The sequence below is a fragment of the Vespa mandarinia genome, chromosome 14 (genome assembly GCF_050613455.1).
Source record: "Vespa mandarinia isolate Hongniang chromosome 14, ASM5061345v1, whole genome shotgun sequence".
Taxonomy (NCBI): Eukaryota; Metazoa; Arthropoda; class Insecta; order Hymenoptera; family Vespidae; genus Vespa; species Vespa mandarinia.
In genome coordinates this window covers 5,448,561-5,460,559 of record NC_140823.1, presented here as the reverse complement: position 1 = coordinate 5,460,559, position 11,999 = coordinate 5,448,561, and the positions used below count along the sequence as shown (strand labels likewise).

At 38.2% G+C, this 11,999-nt stretch overlaps 1 protein-coding gene across 4 annotated transcripts in view; it reads left to right on the top strand.

Annotated features, from left to right (window-relative positions):
- The first annotated feature begins 2,820 nt into the window (after positions 1 to 2,820).
- Positions 2,821 to 11,999, top strand: part of LOC118440055 (dual 3',5'-cyclic-AMP and -GMP phosphodiesterase 11) — a 44,420-nt gene continuing 35,241 nt past the window's right edge. For 2 of the 4 annotated variants that reach the window (XM_085661239.1, XM_035862550.2), the window contains exons 1-3: positions 2,929 to 3,065; positions 3,554 to 3,950; positions 11,854 to 11,958. Coding sequence is in view for 2 of the 4 variants with exons in the window: in XM_035862544.2 (XP_035718437.1) it covers positions 2,855 to 3,065; positions 11,854 to 11,958 (316 nt within the window). In the remaining 2 variants the exon portion in view is untranslated. Of the gene's footprint in view, positions 3,066 to 3,553; positions 3,951 to 11,853; positions 11,959 to 11,999 lie in introns of all 4 variants that reach the window. The other 2 variants (XM_035862544.2, XM_035862542.2) reach the window with 2 other exon arrangements.

The following is an 11,999-nucleotide window of genomic DNA, read 5'->3' as shown; positions in this document are numbered from 1 at the left end:
ATTATTGGATGGATCTTAAGTGCTATACGATCTTTAACCGAATATATTGTTGCTTAAATATTGTATTATCGCATTTCGCGTATATTGTACACTGTTTATATAATTAGATAATAGTCGTATCTGTAAGATGGTTAAATGTACCGTTATGGAGAGTGTGTATTTCGATGTTCATTCCTCGAAGTAGAAAAACGGACTGACATAGAAACTCGCATTGTCCTTCTTTTTGATGTCATCGATCGACAAAGGTTGAAAGTAAATTATTTTGATTATGCATCTTAGGAGCTATGCGACGCTTTACAAAATCTAATATTTCAAAAACAAAAGTAATGCAAAGGTTACACGTATATACCAGAAGTAAAATAATTATTTGTATTTACGTATCTGATAAATTTCACGCAATGCTATAAACACATATTTATATAAAATATTACAAAATAATTTTAATTTCTTCCTTTAACGCACGTCCGACGAGTATATATCGAATTGGCTCAAAAAATTACAATAGCTGCGGAACAAATATTTTCTGGAAAAAATTCAAATTATTTTAAGCGACTGATAGATGGAGTATTATCCTTATTGGACCCGAACGTGAAGTACGTACTATTGTTTATTGTCAATATTTTCTAATTGTAACCATTGCAATGGTGTATATTTAAAGACATTTGAAAACGCTACAGAAAGTTTAACGTAGAAATATTATGTGCTAATTATTACCCTGTTTATAATAGGAAAGTACTGCTAACATGACTTATAGATATTCAATTAAAGTAATATAAAGCATGATTATGAAGTAATATGTATTATTTGATGAAAGTCCAAAATTACATACGATTTGACAAAATAGATATACTCCTCTTGCTTCTATTCCGTTTAATGACTATTTTATTTGAATTCCTTTTATTAGCAAATAAGGAGGGTAGACAAAGTAAAAAAGAAAAAAAGAAAGAAAAGGAAGAAGAAGAAAAGAGATTGACATAAATTAATATAGTTTCATTTCAACGTTATTTTCTCATATTCTACGATATTAATTATTCTTATCGTTTCTCGATAAGCTTTATGACATTAAACGTTCTTAGTGTTTTCGTGAAAACCCGTGCGATGGTGTTACTCGTCGTTTAATATAATGTGTCAAATTGTAAGGTAACCGCAAGCGGTTACGTAGAACCTCATCGACGCCTCGTAGTAGTTACTTATTTGTCCGCGCGTATTTGGGCGCCATGAAAACGCGCCCAAATACGCGGTAGTTTTGAATTGAATTCAATTCCGAATGGATCAAAATGCATAGTCACGTTTAACGCTGTCTTTACTTTCACTCTCTACGAATCTGATTTGTTTATACGATCATAAAATAACAAAGAGAAGAAGAAAATTTGTTGAAAATTTCAGGGAAAAGCTGCAAAGATAATTAAACGAATTAGCAAAACTTCTTTCACTCGTATTAAATATCTTCTCTCATGAAAAGAAGAAAGATTTTTCTTTTTTTTTCTTTTCTTCTTCTTTTTTTTCCGATGGAATCATTTCACAGAGAAAAGCGCAAAAGTAAGATTGATTGTCGACTAAAAATAAGGGTACGAAAGAGCGCTCGTCGATATGCTTCTATCGTTCGCATTTCATCGGTTACAAAGAAGAATGCTGTTTTTGGAGTGACTCCAAAAAAGTATTTGTGAGTCTACATAAGGTAGGTCTCCTTCTCAGTGTATATATCGTGCTTCAGTAATATATTTTTGGAAGTTGAAAAGACACCTGGTTTCATTCTGGTATACTCGCGCACGCGTGCCTCGACGAAGAGTGCATTTTACGGCGGTTGTCATCTGGAGAGGGAAGTAACCGTACTCTTTCTCCACGGTGCTTCTTGACTGTGTCCATTTGTACACGTACACGTACACGTATACATTCGAGGGCGAGCCATCAAGAGAAGAAGAGAAGAAGGGAAGGCTCTAGAGCGTACTCGCACTAACATACAGCTGGCGGATTGTAGCGCGGCGCGTAGTCTAGACTACCGCACTATAGCCAGGATCGAATCAAGAATGGGTCAAGACCCCCCTCTCCCACTCCACGCCCCGTGTCTGAATAGCATTGGAACTTGTAGAAACATTTTGTTTCGCCGTTCTCTCTTTCCTGATATCGGTACTATGTGGAAAATTTCCTTCTCGCCTCTTTGCGAGTTCTCATACTCTATTTTCCAATTATTTTCTTTTCATTAGACGTACTACAAATCTACGAGTATAGAGATGATATATTTGTACGGTGAAAACTGTTCGACTCTTATCGTCGATTATTGGCACGGCCATTTAATTCGAATATAACACAAATTATACGATCGTCGGTAATGCACTTTCCATTATACTTTACCACTCGCGGATATGTAATTATTACGATAATATATGATTTCGTCGTTGCATGTAAAATTCCGTTCATATAAAAATATTCCTACTTCATTAATACATCATTGTGCGTATTAAATAGTAAACGTATTATAGAATAACGTAAACGGAGGAGGGGGATAAAAAATGAGACAAATGATACTTTTGGCAATAAATGAGGATCGAAGATTCGTCAGAAAGAAACATTTGGAAAGTGGGAAAAATTCGAAAGAAAGAGGTAAGAAGAATGAAAAAATAGGTGGAGCAGAGAAACGGCGAGTCGAGCCTTGTCCGATCGACGTTTCTTTCTCGAAAGTGCGAAAGAGAGAAAGGAGTTTTCGTTTTCTCTCGCGATAATCTGTATCCGCGCTCTACGGATCCTCTCTATGGTACGGCCCTGCTCGCGAGAGCGTGTATAGCCTTCCACGAGCAGCGTACACAGCGGCTGGTTCGGGTTCCGTCGCGTCGTATTGCCCGACGAGAGTCAGTGCATGCAGGCCGTGCGGCAGGTTCGCCTGCTTCAGGTTTTCGTCTCTCCTGCCGAGGATTCGCCGGTTCTCGCGTGCGCACGACGAAGACGAAAAATTGCTGTCGTTGGAGGGAGAAAGACGAGCACACGAGTGTATATGTGTGCGTGCGTGTATATGGCTTTGAGAGAGAAAGAGACAGACAATACGACGTGGATATCGAGCGAATATTTCGGTAGGCCGTGTTGTTGCTCTCCAGATCGAAATTTTCCGTGATAATTCATAACAAGTATCTAAATCGACGTGATATCGCGTTTTTCGACGAGAAAGCTTTCGAAATTTTCTACCGACGCGAAACTCGAGAGAGAGAGAGAGAGAGAGAGAGAGAGAGAGAGAGAGAGATTCAAGGTGGAAGGTCGCTGCGCACCGACGCGCTTCCTCGATCGAAGCCCCTCCCCTTCTCGCGATCCACGAAAGATCGATCGAATTGATCGACTCTCTTTTCCTCTCCTTGATCATACGACGCGATGGTTTTTCTCTTCTTGATAACGTGGCTAGATGTTCGCGTAGTTACGCGCGACATTAAGGCACGTCGGACTGTAATGTGAAATACTCGCCAGAGTATATATATATATATATATATATATATATATATATATATATATGTATATATATATATATGTACGTATGTATGTATGTATGTATGTATGTATGTATGTGTAGTTAAATATGTGTGTACGAATGACGGCTGGAAATGTTATGTAAACAAAGGAGCGAATGGATTTTTTCCTTGGACAGGAACAACGCGAGTTGGAAAATATCGATCGTGAAAAATAGAAAAGAAGGAGTGGAATAAAGTGGAATAAAGGAGAGAAGAAAAGAGAAAGCACGACGAACGAACACGTATCTACGAATTTATGCGTAGAAAATCGAACTCCATGACGTAGATACGATCGGGAGATAGAAGGTTTGTCGAGATATCGATCGGTTCGTTCTTCGCACTACGAGTAAATATCTTCAAGGTTGTAAGCGACGAAGCCCAAAGGATCCTCCGTTATTGTACGCCTAGGATTAACGTGGATTAACGTGGATTTTCGTGGAATTCGTCTTCTTGATAACGGTATGGAAAAAAAATTTGTCCTCTCAATTTTCTAGATAATTATACCGCATACGCTTTTTCTATCCTTTAAACAATAGGTATACATGTGCAAATATATTACCCCTCTCGGTGTTTTCATTAAAACATTCGATTTTATATATTCAATTAATCTCTCTCACGTCGCAGAGGCAAGCGTTAACGCGCTAATTGCGAGAAGAATTGTTCTTTGAGCCGTGCAATGTTTTTCTCTATCTTTTGTTGTTTAAAGAGTATACGATAGAAAGAGAGAGAATAAAATAAAGAACTCTGTAACGTTTAACTAATGACTCATCTCGAACAGATCAATGGCGAATAACCGAGAAACGTGCTTACCCGTCGATAAGCCGCATTTCTCGCCTCGGTCTATAACTTGTCTTTGATTTTGAATTTGGCGCGCATTTGGCTTTTCAATTCCCTTTCGGAAAAAGAGAAATCGAATCCGTTCGATCGATCGATCGAATAACGAATAAGTTCATCATGTCGCCATTCTTTGAAGGCCATTTTAAAAGGCAAAAGAAATTTCTCTAATCGGTGTCGCTTGAATCTTTCTGACTCTGAGGAAAGAAGCGAAAGAAGCGGAAGAATTTAAATGGAAGAAACTTCTTGATTTTCTATAGACATAATGATTGATCTGTAGATTAGGGAACGATAAAAAAGAGATGAAAATACGAGAGGTGGAAGAAGGAAAGGGAATAGTGAGAGGGGAGAGAGAGAAATTGGTCTTTATCCTCGGAAATATCTCGATGAGACTCGAAAAAAGGAGCAATAAGTTGTATCCATACTCGAGAGATCACGGTTACAACTTAAATCTTTTACAACTTCAAATTCAAGCGAGTATAGAAAATATACCTATGTATAACGATCTAGGCTTAGATTTTCATTAAAAAGAAATTGTTTATCAACAAGATTTCACTGATAAATACGTTGCGCGTTCGATCATATGAATATTATCAAAAGTTGGAGAGCCTTCGACAAATGTCCCCTATATTATCTTAAAATTCTCTCGCAAGAATTCTATGCTGCCGTTGAAGGATGAAATCGAATTTCGAAGATTGAATTTCGTTGCACGACATCCTTTCGCTTTTAGACTTATAATGTTGCTAGTTAAACTTTCAAAGTCTCTTCTCTCGTAACGACTGTGTTTTTCTATAGGTAGTAAACATCTTGAAATCGATTCGTTGCTTGTGTGCGTTTCGTTTGTTAGAAGCTAACATTAAGAAAATATTTTTCTTTCTTTAAGGACGTGCACGGAAATAAGGAAACTTCCTTACGTATCCACGATCGCTGTGTGTCATTTTCGTTTTAACGTTTAAGCTTATTGCTTATTTTATTTATTTTCTTTCAATTCTTTTGCTTCTTGTGATAATATTCTTGTGATAAAAGTTCAACAAATTTACATTGTTTACACTTTCTTGAAAATATGCAAAGGATAAAAAAAAATAAGAAAACGATGCATTTTCGAGGAAAAACAATACGTTATTAGGATATGTAACAGATATTGAGTAACTTTTAGGAAAGGGAATCTTATCGAATGCAAAGTTAAACGAACTCACTTGGATCTATAACAGGAAAGGAAGAAGAGAACATTTTTTTCAAAGTTTCACGGTAAAACGTTAGATCATCGAGACGAAGCGACACGTTCGGCGGTTATAACCGCTGTTAAGCGGTTATAAGTTTCTGTCATTCATTGCGAATTGCGCAACAATGTAAGCATGTAGTACAGTACATGCGTTGACATTTGTCGACGGTCTTGCGTGTACTTGAAAGCGAATCATTATGCGCGTGTATGCTTTACGATTATTTTACAATTATGTATGTTCATACGACATACGTTTGCGCGTGAAGGTACAAGCTCTGTCGGTAAAGTTGAAATATTATGCACGTGGGTGGAGACTCGTAGCTTATATTTGCTAACTCAATGCAAAGCGAAAGACTCTCTCTCTCTCTCTCTCTCTCTCTCTCTCTGTCTATGTATTCTTTCATTTTATTCGATATCATTACCTTCGTGTCTATTTATCGCGCTTCTTTCTCTATCTAGCGTTATCTGAAACATTGTTCGTGCTATCGCAAAGGTTCGTGATAATCTTCGAAGACACATCAGAGGCACGATGCGAAAATAAAAATGATAGAAAGAAAGAGAAAAATGATACAAGTATATAAATATAAAAGCTATTTAGTCCGCCTATATATTTATTTATTTATTAACGATAACACGATAATGGATGATCCTTTTGTCGTTGGATAATCTTTTACTTTCCATTGCTTGTTATTATGGAGAAGAAAGACATTGACCCCTGTTTGCGATTCCTCTTGTAACTTTTCGTAAAATTGTAGTAAATAAAGTATATCTACGAAAGTCGATCATCTCGTTTATTTTATCTAAAGCGAGTTGGGATTCTTTTTTTTTCTTTTTCTTCCATTGTTGGTCTAAACTTTATCGATAAGTCGGGTCCTCGATAAAATGCGTCTGAATAAATATAATGGTACGGATAAATCGATATAGCAAAGATTCTGATAAGGCTCTTAGTAGTTGCTTATAACTGACAACCATCTTTGTAATCATGTTTCAAGCCATTAGCTTTATTGATAATTAACACCGGACGCATTCGGAGTTAATTATTTAATATGCAAAATAAAGCATTGTTCTCCAAGCTCTGGAGTTTGTAGATATATTGTACATACGCATGTACGTAGGTGTGATATAAAGTAATAGATATACTTAATCGTTAGTCGAATCAATGATGTTATTTGGATAAAGGTCGATAATAAATGTTCCCATCTCTTTTTCTTTCTCATTTTCGAAATTTAAACGGCAGTTACATAAAAAGAGAAACTCGTTCGTATTTTTTCCATCGTTCCTCTACTTTACACCTATATACTTTATACTTCGCATACTCCTATATCCGATTATAAAGTGTAATATATCTTCGAAATGATGATATAACAAGTTGAACGTTTCCATTCGATTCGTTTACGCCAAAACCATCAATCGGCAAGTTTTATTTAGGATTTTGCGACATTTATTCCTAATCATTATACAATTTTTGTTTAATGGTTAGGAATAAATGAGTCGCCATTGTTTATTCCGGTTTTCCGGCTTTCAATTCGAATTTTAGTAGAATTTGAAAAGTTAATCGAGAGAGAACTAGCCTACGTACATATGAACGCGGTGGTGGAGGCTTAGTTCGAAATAATGAAAAGTTAATAATTCCGAGCTCTATTCCAAGTTCTATTCTATCTTCCTTCTCGAGGCGAGCAACTTGTGTGCATAGTAAATATCAGTTACTTATCAGCTATTTATTTACTCGACAGGATACTGTTCCGAACTTGGAATGGTTTGTACAAAATCAAAGAGATATATCGTACTTGTGAAATATCATACGGCCTATATAGCGTATACGTACGAACGTGTACTGTCGAATACTTTGTCATATGGCTCGCAGTAATTTTCCACGGGTCTCTTCTGACGCATAGACTGGCATCCGGTCCGGATGGTTCTTCTTTCTTCCTCACTCGTGTGTATGTTGCCTCTTTCTCTCTCTCTCTCTCCCCGCCCCTTCTTGTCTGCGAGCATTTATAAAAGCTTCACTCCAAAACAAAAGTCATATAAATCCGTGTACGTTACGCCAACGTACTTAGCGCTAGCAAGCTTTTTTAATCGTGACGAGCTCCGAGAGAATATCGTCCCGTCCCGTCGCGTCGGGGAAACCTAGAGTCGATTTTGCCTCGAGAAAAGATTCATTTTGATGTTCAAAAGAACGAGTTTTTTACGATTAACCTCGTAATGCGTTCTCGTCCTTCTTTAAGATTTCTTAACTATCTCGTTCGAGTGATTTCGTTTCTTTTTTGATATCGAAGAAAAAATACTAATCGAAACAGTGTAACACATGTTTTATAATTGAAGAAAGAGCAGTCAGGCCAGGTTGCAGAGACGTTAATAAGAGGAATGCAGAGTGCAACGATATATCATCATTGAGTAAAATAGATAAAAATGATGAGTATGCATTCGGTATTCCATATGGCGTTCGAGCCAGTGCTCGTAGTTAAAGCTTTAATGAGAATGAAATAATAGTTATGTACGTATGTGTGCGAGGCTGTAAGTTTTGAGTCGCTTCGTTATCAGATCGCTTCGATTAAAAAACATTTCAATGAAATAATTAAATTCAAGGATCGATAAGAATGATTTAGGAGAATGAACGTACGATGAAAGATTCCTAATACGAATTTCGAGAAGCCAGGCGTAAAACGCTCCACTACATTCGCCATCTGCCTGCTTTCCTGTCTGCTTGCCTGCCGGCCTCCTTGCCTGGTTTTGCCTGTCTACCAGCTTGCCTCGCTTCTCTTTGTAAAATCACGTACCGCAATGACGTAGATGATCGGGGACAGGAGAGGACGGATTAAAATCTTTCCCCGTTCCTCGTTACTCGGCAAATTTCATAGTCGTCGTCGTCGTCGTCGTCGTCGTCGTCGTCGTCGTCGTCGTCGTCGTCGTCGTCGTCGTCGTCGTCGTCGTCGTCGGCTATTTTATCGGAATAAACTCTAAGAGTAAATCGGTATAATCTATATTTCTCATGGCCGTTTTAACAGTAACACTCACCTTCGACACTGGCCTTCGAAGAGTTCAAAGAGAGTTCCATACATTCATAAGAGTGGTGTTAGACCATTTATCAAGACTTCCGTAGGAATGAAATCATACGCGTTTATAAACCATCTTATTGTTGTAATCACGGAAAAATACGATCCGACGCCACTGACGAGAAATGAATTATTGTATCCCTCGGTTGTTGCACGTACATGATATTTCTGCCTATAGAATATTCGCTATTCTCTAGCCAGCTTTCGCATTCGTGTTATACATATATATATATATATATATATATATATATATATGTGTGTGTGTGTGTGTGTAAAAAATGTTTTTGTACGAACTTTCCATTATATGAACTTTCATTGATAGAACAACTCGCAAGGCGATAAATCAAGTTACTGGAGTAGTCGAAAAACATCTTGTGTACGGATAGTAAATAGATATCTATATGGTTGTGATTATCTATTGGCATGTAAATTTGATCTTTGTTAAAGAACGGGATAAAATGAAGAAACAAGGAAACGCGTGGAAAGGATTCTTTGTCGAAAGGCAAAAATGAGAGGGACTCGTTGGTTAGCTCGAACGATTCGTGTCAGTTAGTCCCGTGCAAAGTGAATAACGCCTACTGTTTTACGCTGTCACCGGATGTACAATGACATATTACGGTACATATTACGTTACGACTCCAGGATGACGTAACTCTCGTTACGCTTCGTTATATTTGCAATAGTAGAGGCATAATGTAATTCAAACTTTAATACCCAAATCGGTCTCGGTTTCGACGTTTCAGAGTCAAGCCGATGTCTCACTGTACGATCGATACGTCGATTATACATTGTAATATCGAATATCGTTTCTTTTTTTTCTTTCTATCCTTTTTCACGTTAATTTCCACGTCTCATTGTTGGCTGGTAAGGCTCGAGATCTTGGTAAAACCAAAATCCAAAGCGAAAAGGAATAATGTGCTCTTCTGGATAGATCCGACTATATTCGTGAATAAGCTATTGTCAAGGTTTCGTTTGGTAGGGAGAATCAGGCGCATAACGTCCTCTCGTATCCATCATTGAGTATGGTAATGGCAATGGTAATGGTCGAACCGCGTCCTCCATTGTAGGTTCCGCCCGAGAAGCCTTTTGAATTCGTCGATCGTAGATATACGATCGTAGATATACATTTACTACGCACGTAGACTCGCGCACGCAGACTCGCGCACGAATACGCGAATGTTACGATCCCTCTTTGCGATTTTCTTTAACGATCTCCTTTCACGAGCGCGACTCGTGAATGGAACATCGTGTTCCGTGCGAATTCAGAAGAATCCGATGACCCACGACGATATGGCCGTCGGCGTACGCGTTAACCTCGAAATGCCAAAATCTTGGACAGCAGCTGCAGAAAGTATAGTCGCAAATATTCCTTACTTTATCATTAACCAATATTTTACCATATATATTGACAATTGCTCAATTATTATTCTATCTAGTTTCTAACAGTAAATTATTCCATTTAGATTCGAATGAGAACAAATAATTAATAAATTATATAAAATCGAAAGACTTAACATTGACATTATTACTTTGATAACGTATTCGATCGTATTATTGTTATTCGACGAAGTAAATATTTTTATTTATTCGTCAATCGTAGAAAAAAGGAGAAAGGCAAAAGATTGGAGGAGAACCGGAGGATTCCCATAAAATTTTCCTTAGGTCTGTTCGCAATTCGCGTCACGCTGACGTGTATGAACGGTTACGCGCGTATAAAAGATCGTTCCTTCGAAAGACAAGGTCAGCTGCACGACCGGGAAATTTGACCGGGTTTTGTTTAAATTGCAAGACCATGCATTATGTATCCTGTTATGCTTCTAACATTTCGTCGTCGTCGCATGCTTCAATTTTTACACAAATTTTTATTGCGGTCGTTGCGATGGAGAAACCAATCGGTAGAAATGAAATTGGACGATCGAACGGGACAGGATAGGGTACTTTCGTTTCATCTCCCCCAAATCATTTACCGAGTCGCTTAGCTTCGCGATTTTACTTCATTGTACTTTAGCGCTTTACTTCGCATTCAAGGAACTTTTGTTGAAAATCATCACAGTTCGCATCGTTCGCAGATACGATCGAGAAAAATAATTGGCACTTTTTATTCGCATTTCATTCTTCTGCCGTTGCTGCTAGGCATTACGATCAATGACAACAACGACGACGACGGCGACGACGACGGCGACGGCGACGGCGACGGCGACGGCGACGACGATGACGGTCTTTTTCCTCTGTCCCTTGTCGATCGTAATCGTTATTCTCATTGGTCGCATTCAATGCACGCTCGCGCCTCCTCGTGGATCGCCCACGTGACTGTCAGAAGCATGTAACAATACGTTACGTACCTATGTATATCGGTTGGCGCCAACGATCGTGTTTCGCGATAACACGATCGAATTGTCGAACGGTTGTTCTCTGTATGATCGCGTAATCAGATATATATATATTCGCGAAATGATCTCGACTTTGTATTACGTATGTACGGGCATTGTCGCGAAAGATTCACAAAGATGCCCATTCAACGATTAATTATCGATCTCTGAAGAAAATCGAAGAGAATATACCGTAATAACGATTTCCATTCGTTTCAAGTCAAAAGAACGCGGCACGGACCCCTTTTTCCATATTATCCCCCGTATCTCTTTTATCTTGGAAAGTAGGAGAAGATTATTCTAACAATTGTCCCGATGTTCGATCCCACTTGGGCATCTCGCAATCGGATGGTAAACAACTCGAATTAATTAAATTGGGCTCAGGCAAAAATTTCATTGAAGATGAACTATTGGCTGGAAACGAATAGCTCATGGCTCCTAGCTACGATAGCTTTTGCCACTTTCATTACCTTAGTAGTAGAATCTCGAACGAACGAAAGAACGAACCTTTTAGAGATGAGATGTTTCTCCTAGTACATAGATCCAACCACAAAAGTCGACTGACATTTGTCCGAAAGCTTTTATTTTTGCTTACCTTTGGTTAAAAAATTACTTGTAAATAGCGCGTTAAATCTTTCTCTCAAATCTAATGAGATATTAGATCTTTGTTGAAAAAATGAATAAAATACGTCTTTATCATTTATTATATATATATATATGTATATATGTATATATATATATGTATATATACAAGTATTAGCTGCTATAACGAAAACACGAAAGACAGTGTATTGAAAGACGGCGTCAGCCAGCTAGGTAGACGCTGATATTTGATTTAACAATTGACATAAATTCTTTATCGGATTTTCCGTCTTTCGCAGGTTTGCCGAACGCAGTCAAGCTGGCTGCCTCTGGTGGTAAGCCCTCCGTTGCCGTCGCCTCCTCCGCGCATCCTCCTGTGCTGTGGAGCTCGCGCAGGAAGCCGGGTAAGTGTAGAATCTACATTCGATTACATTCGCGCGACAAC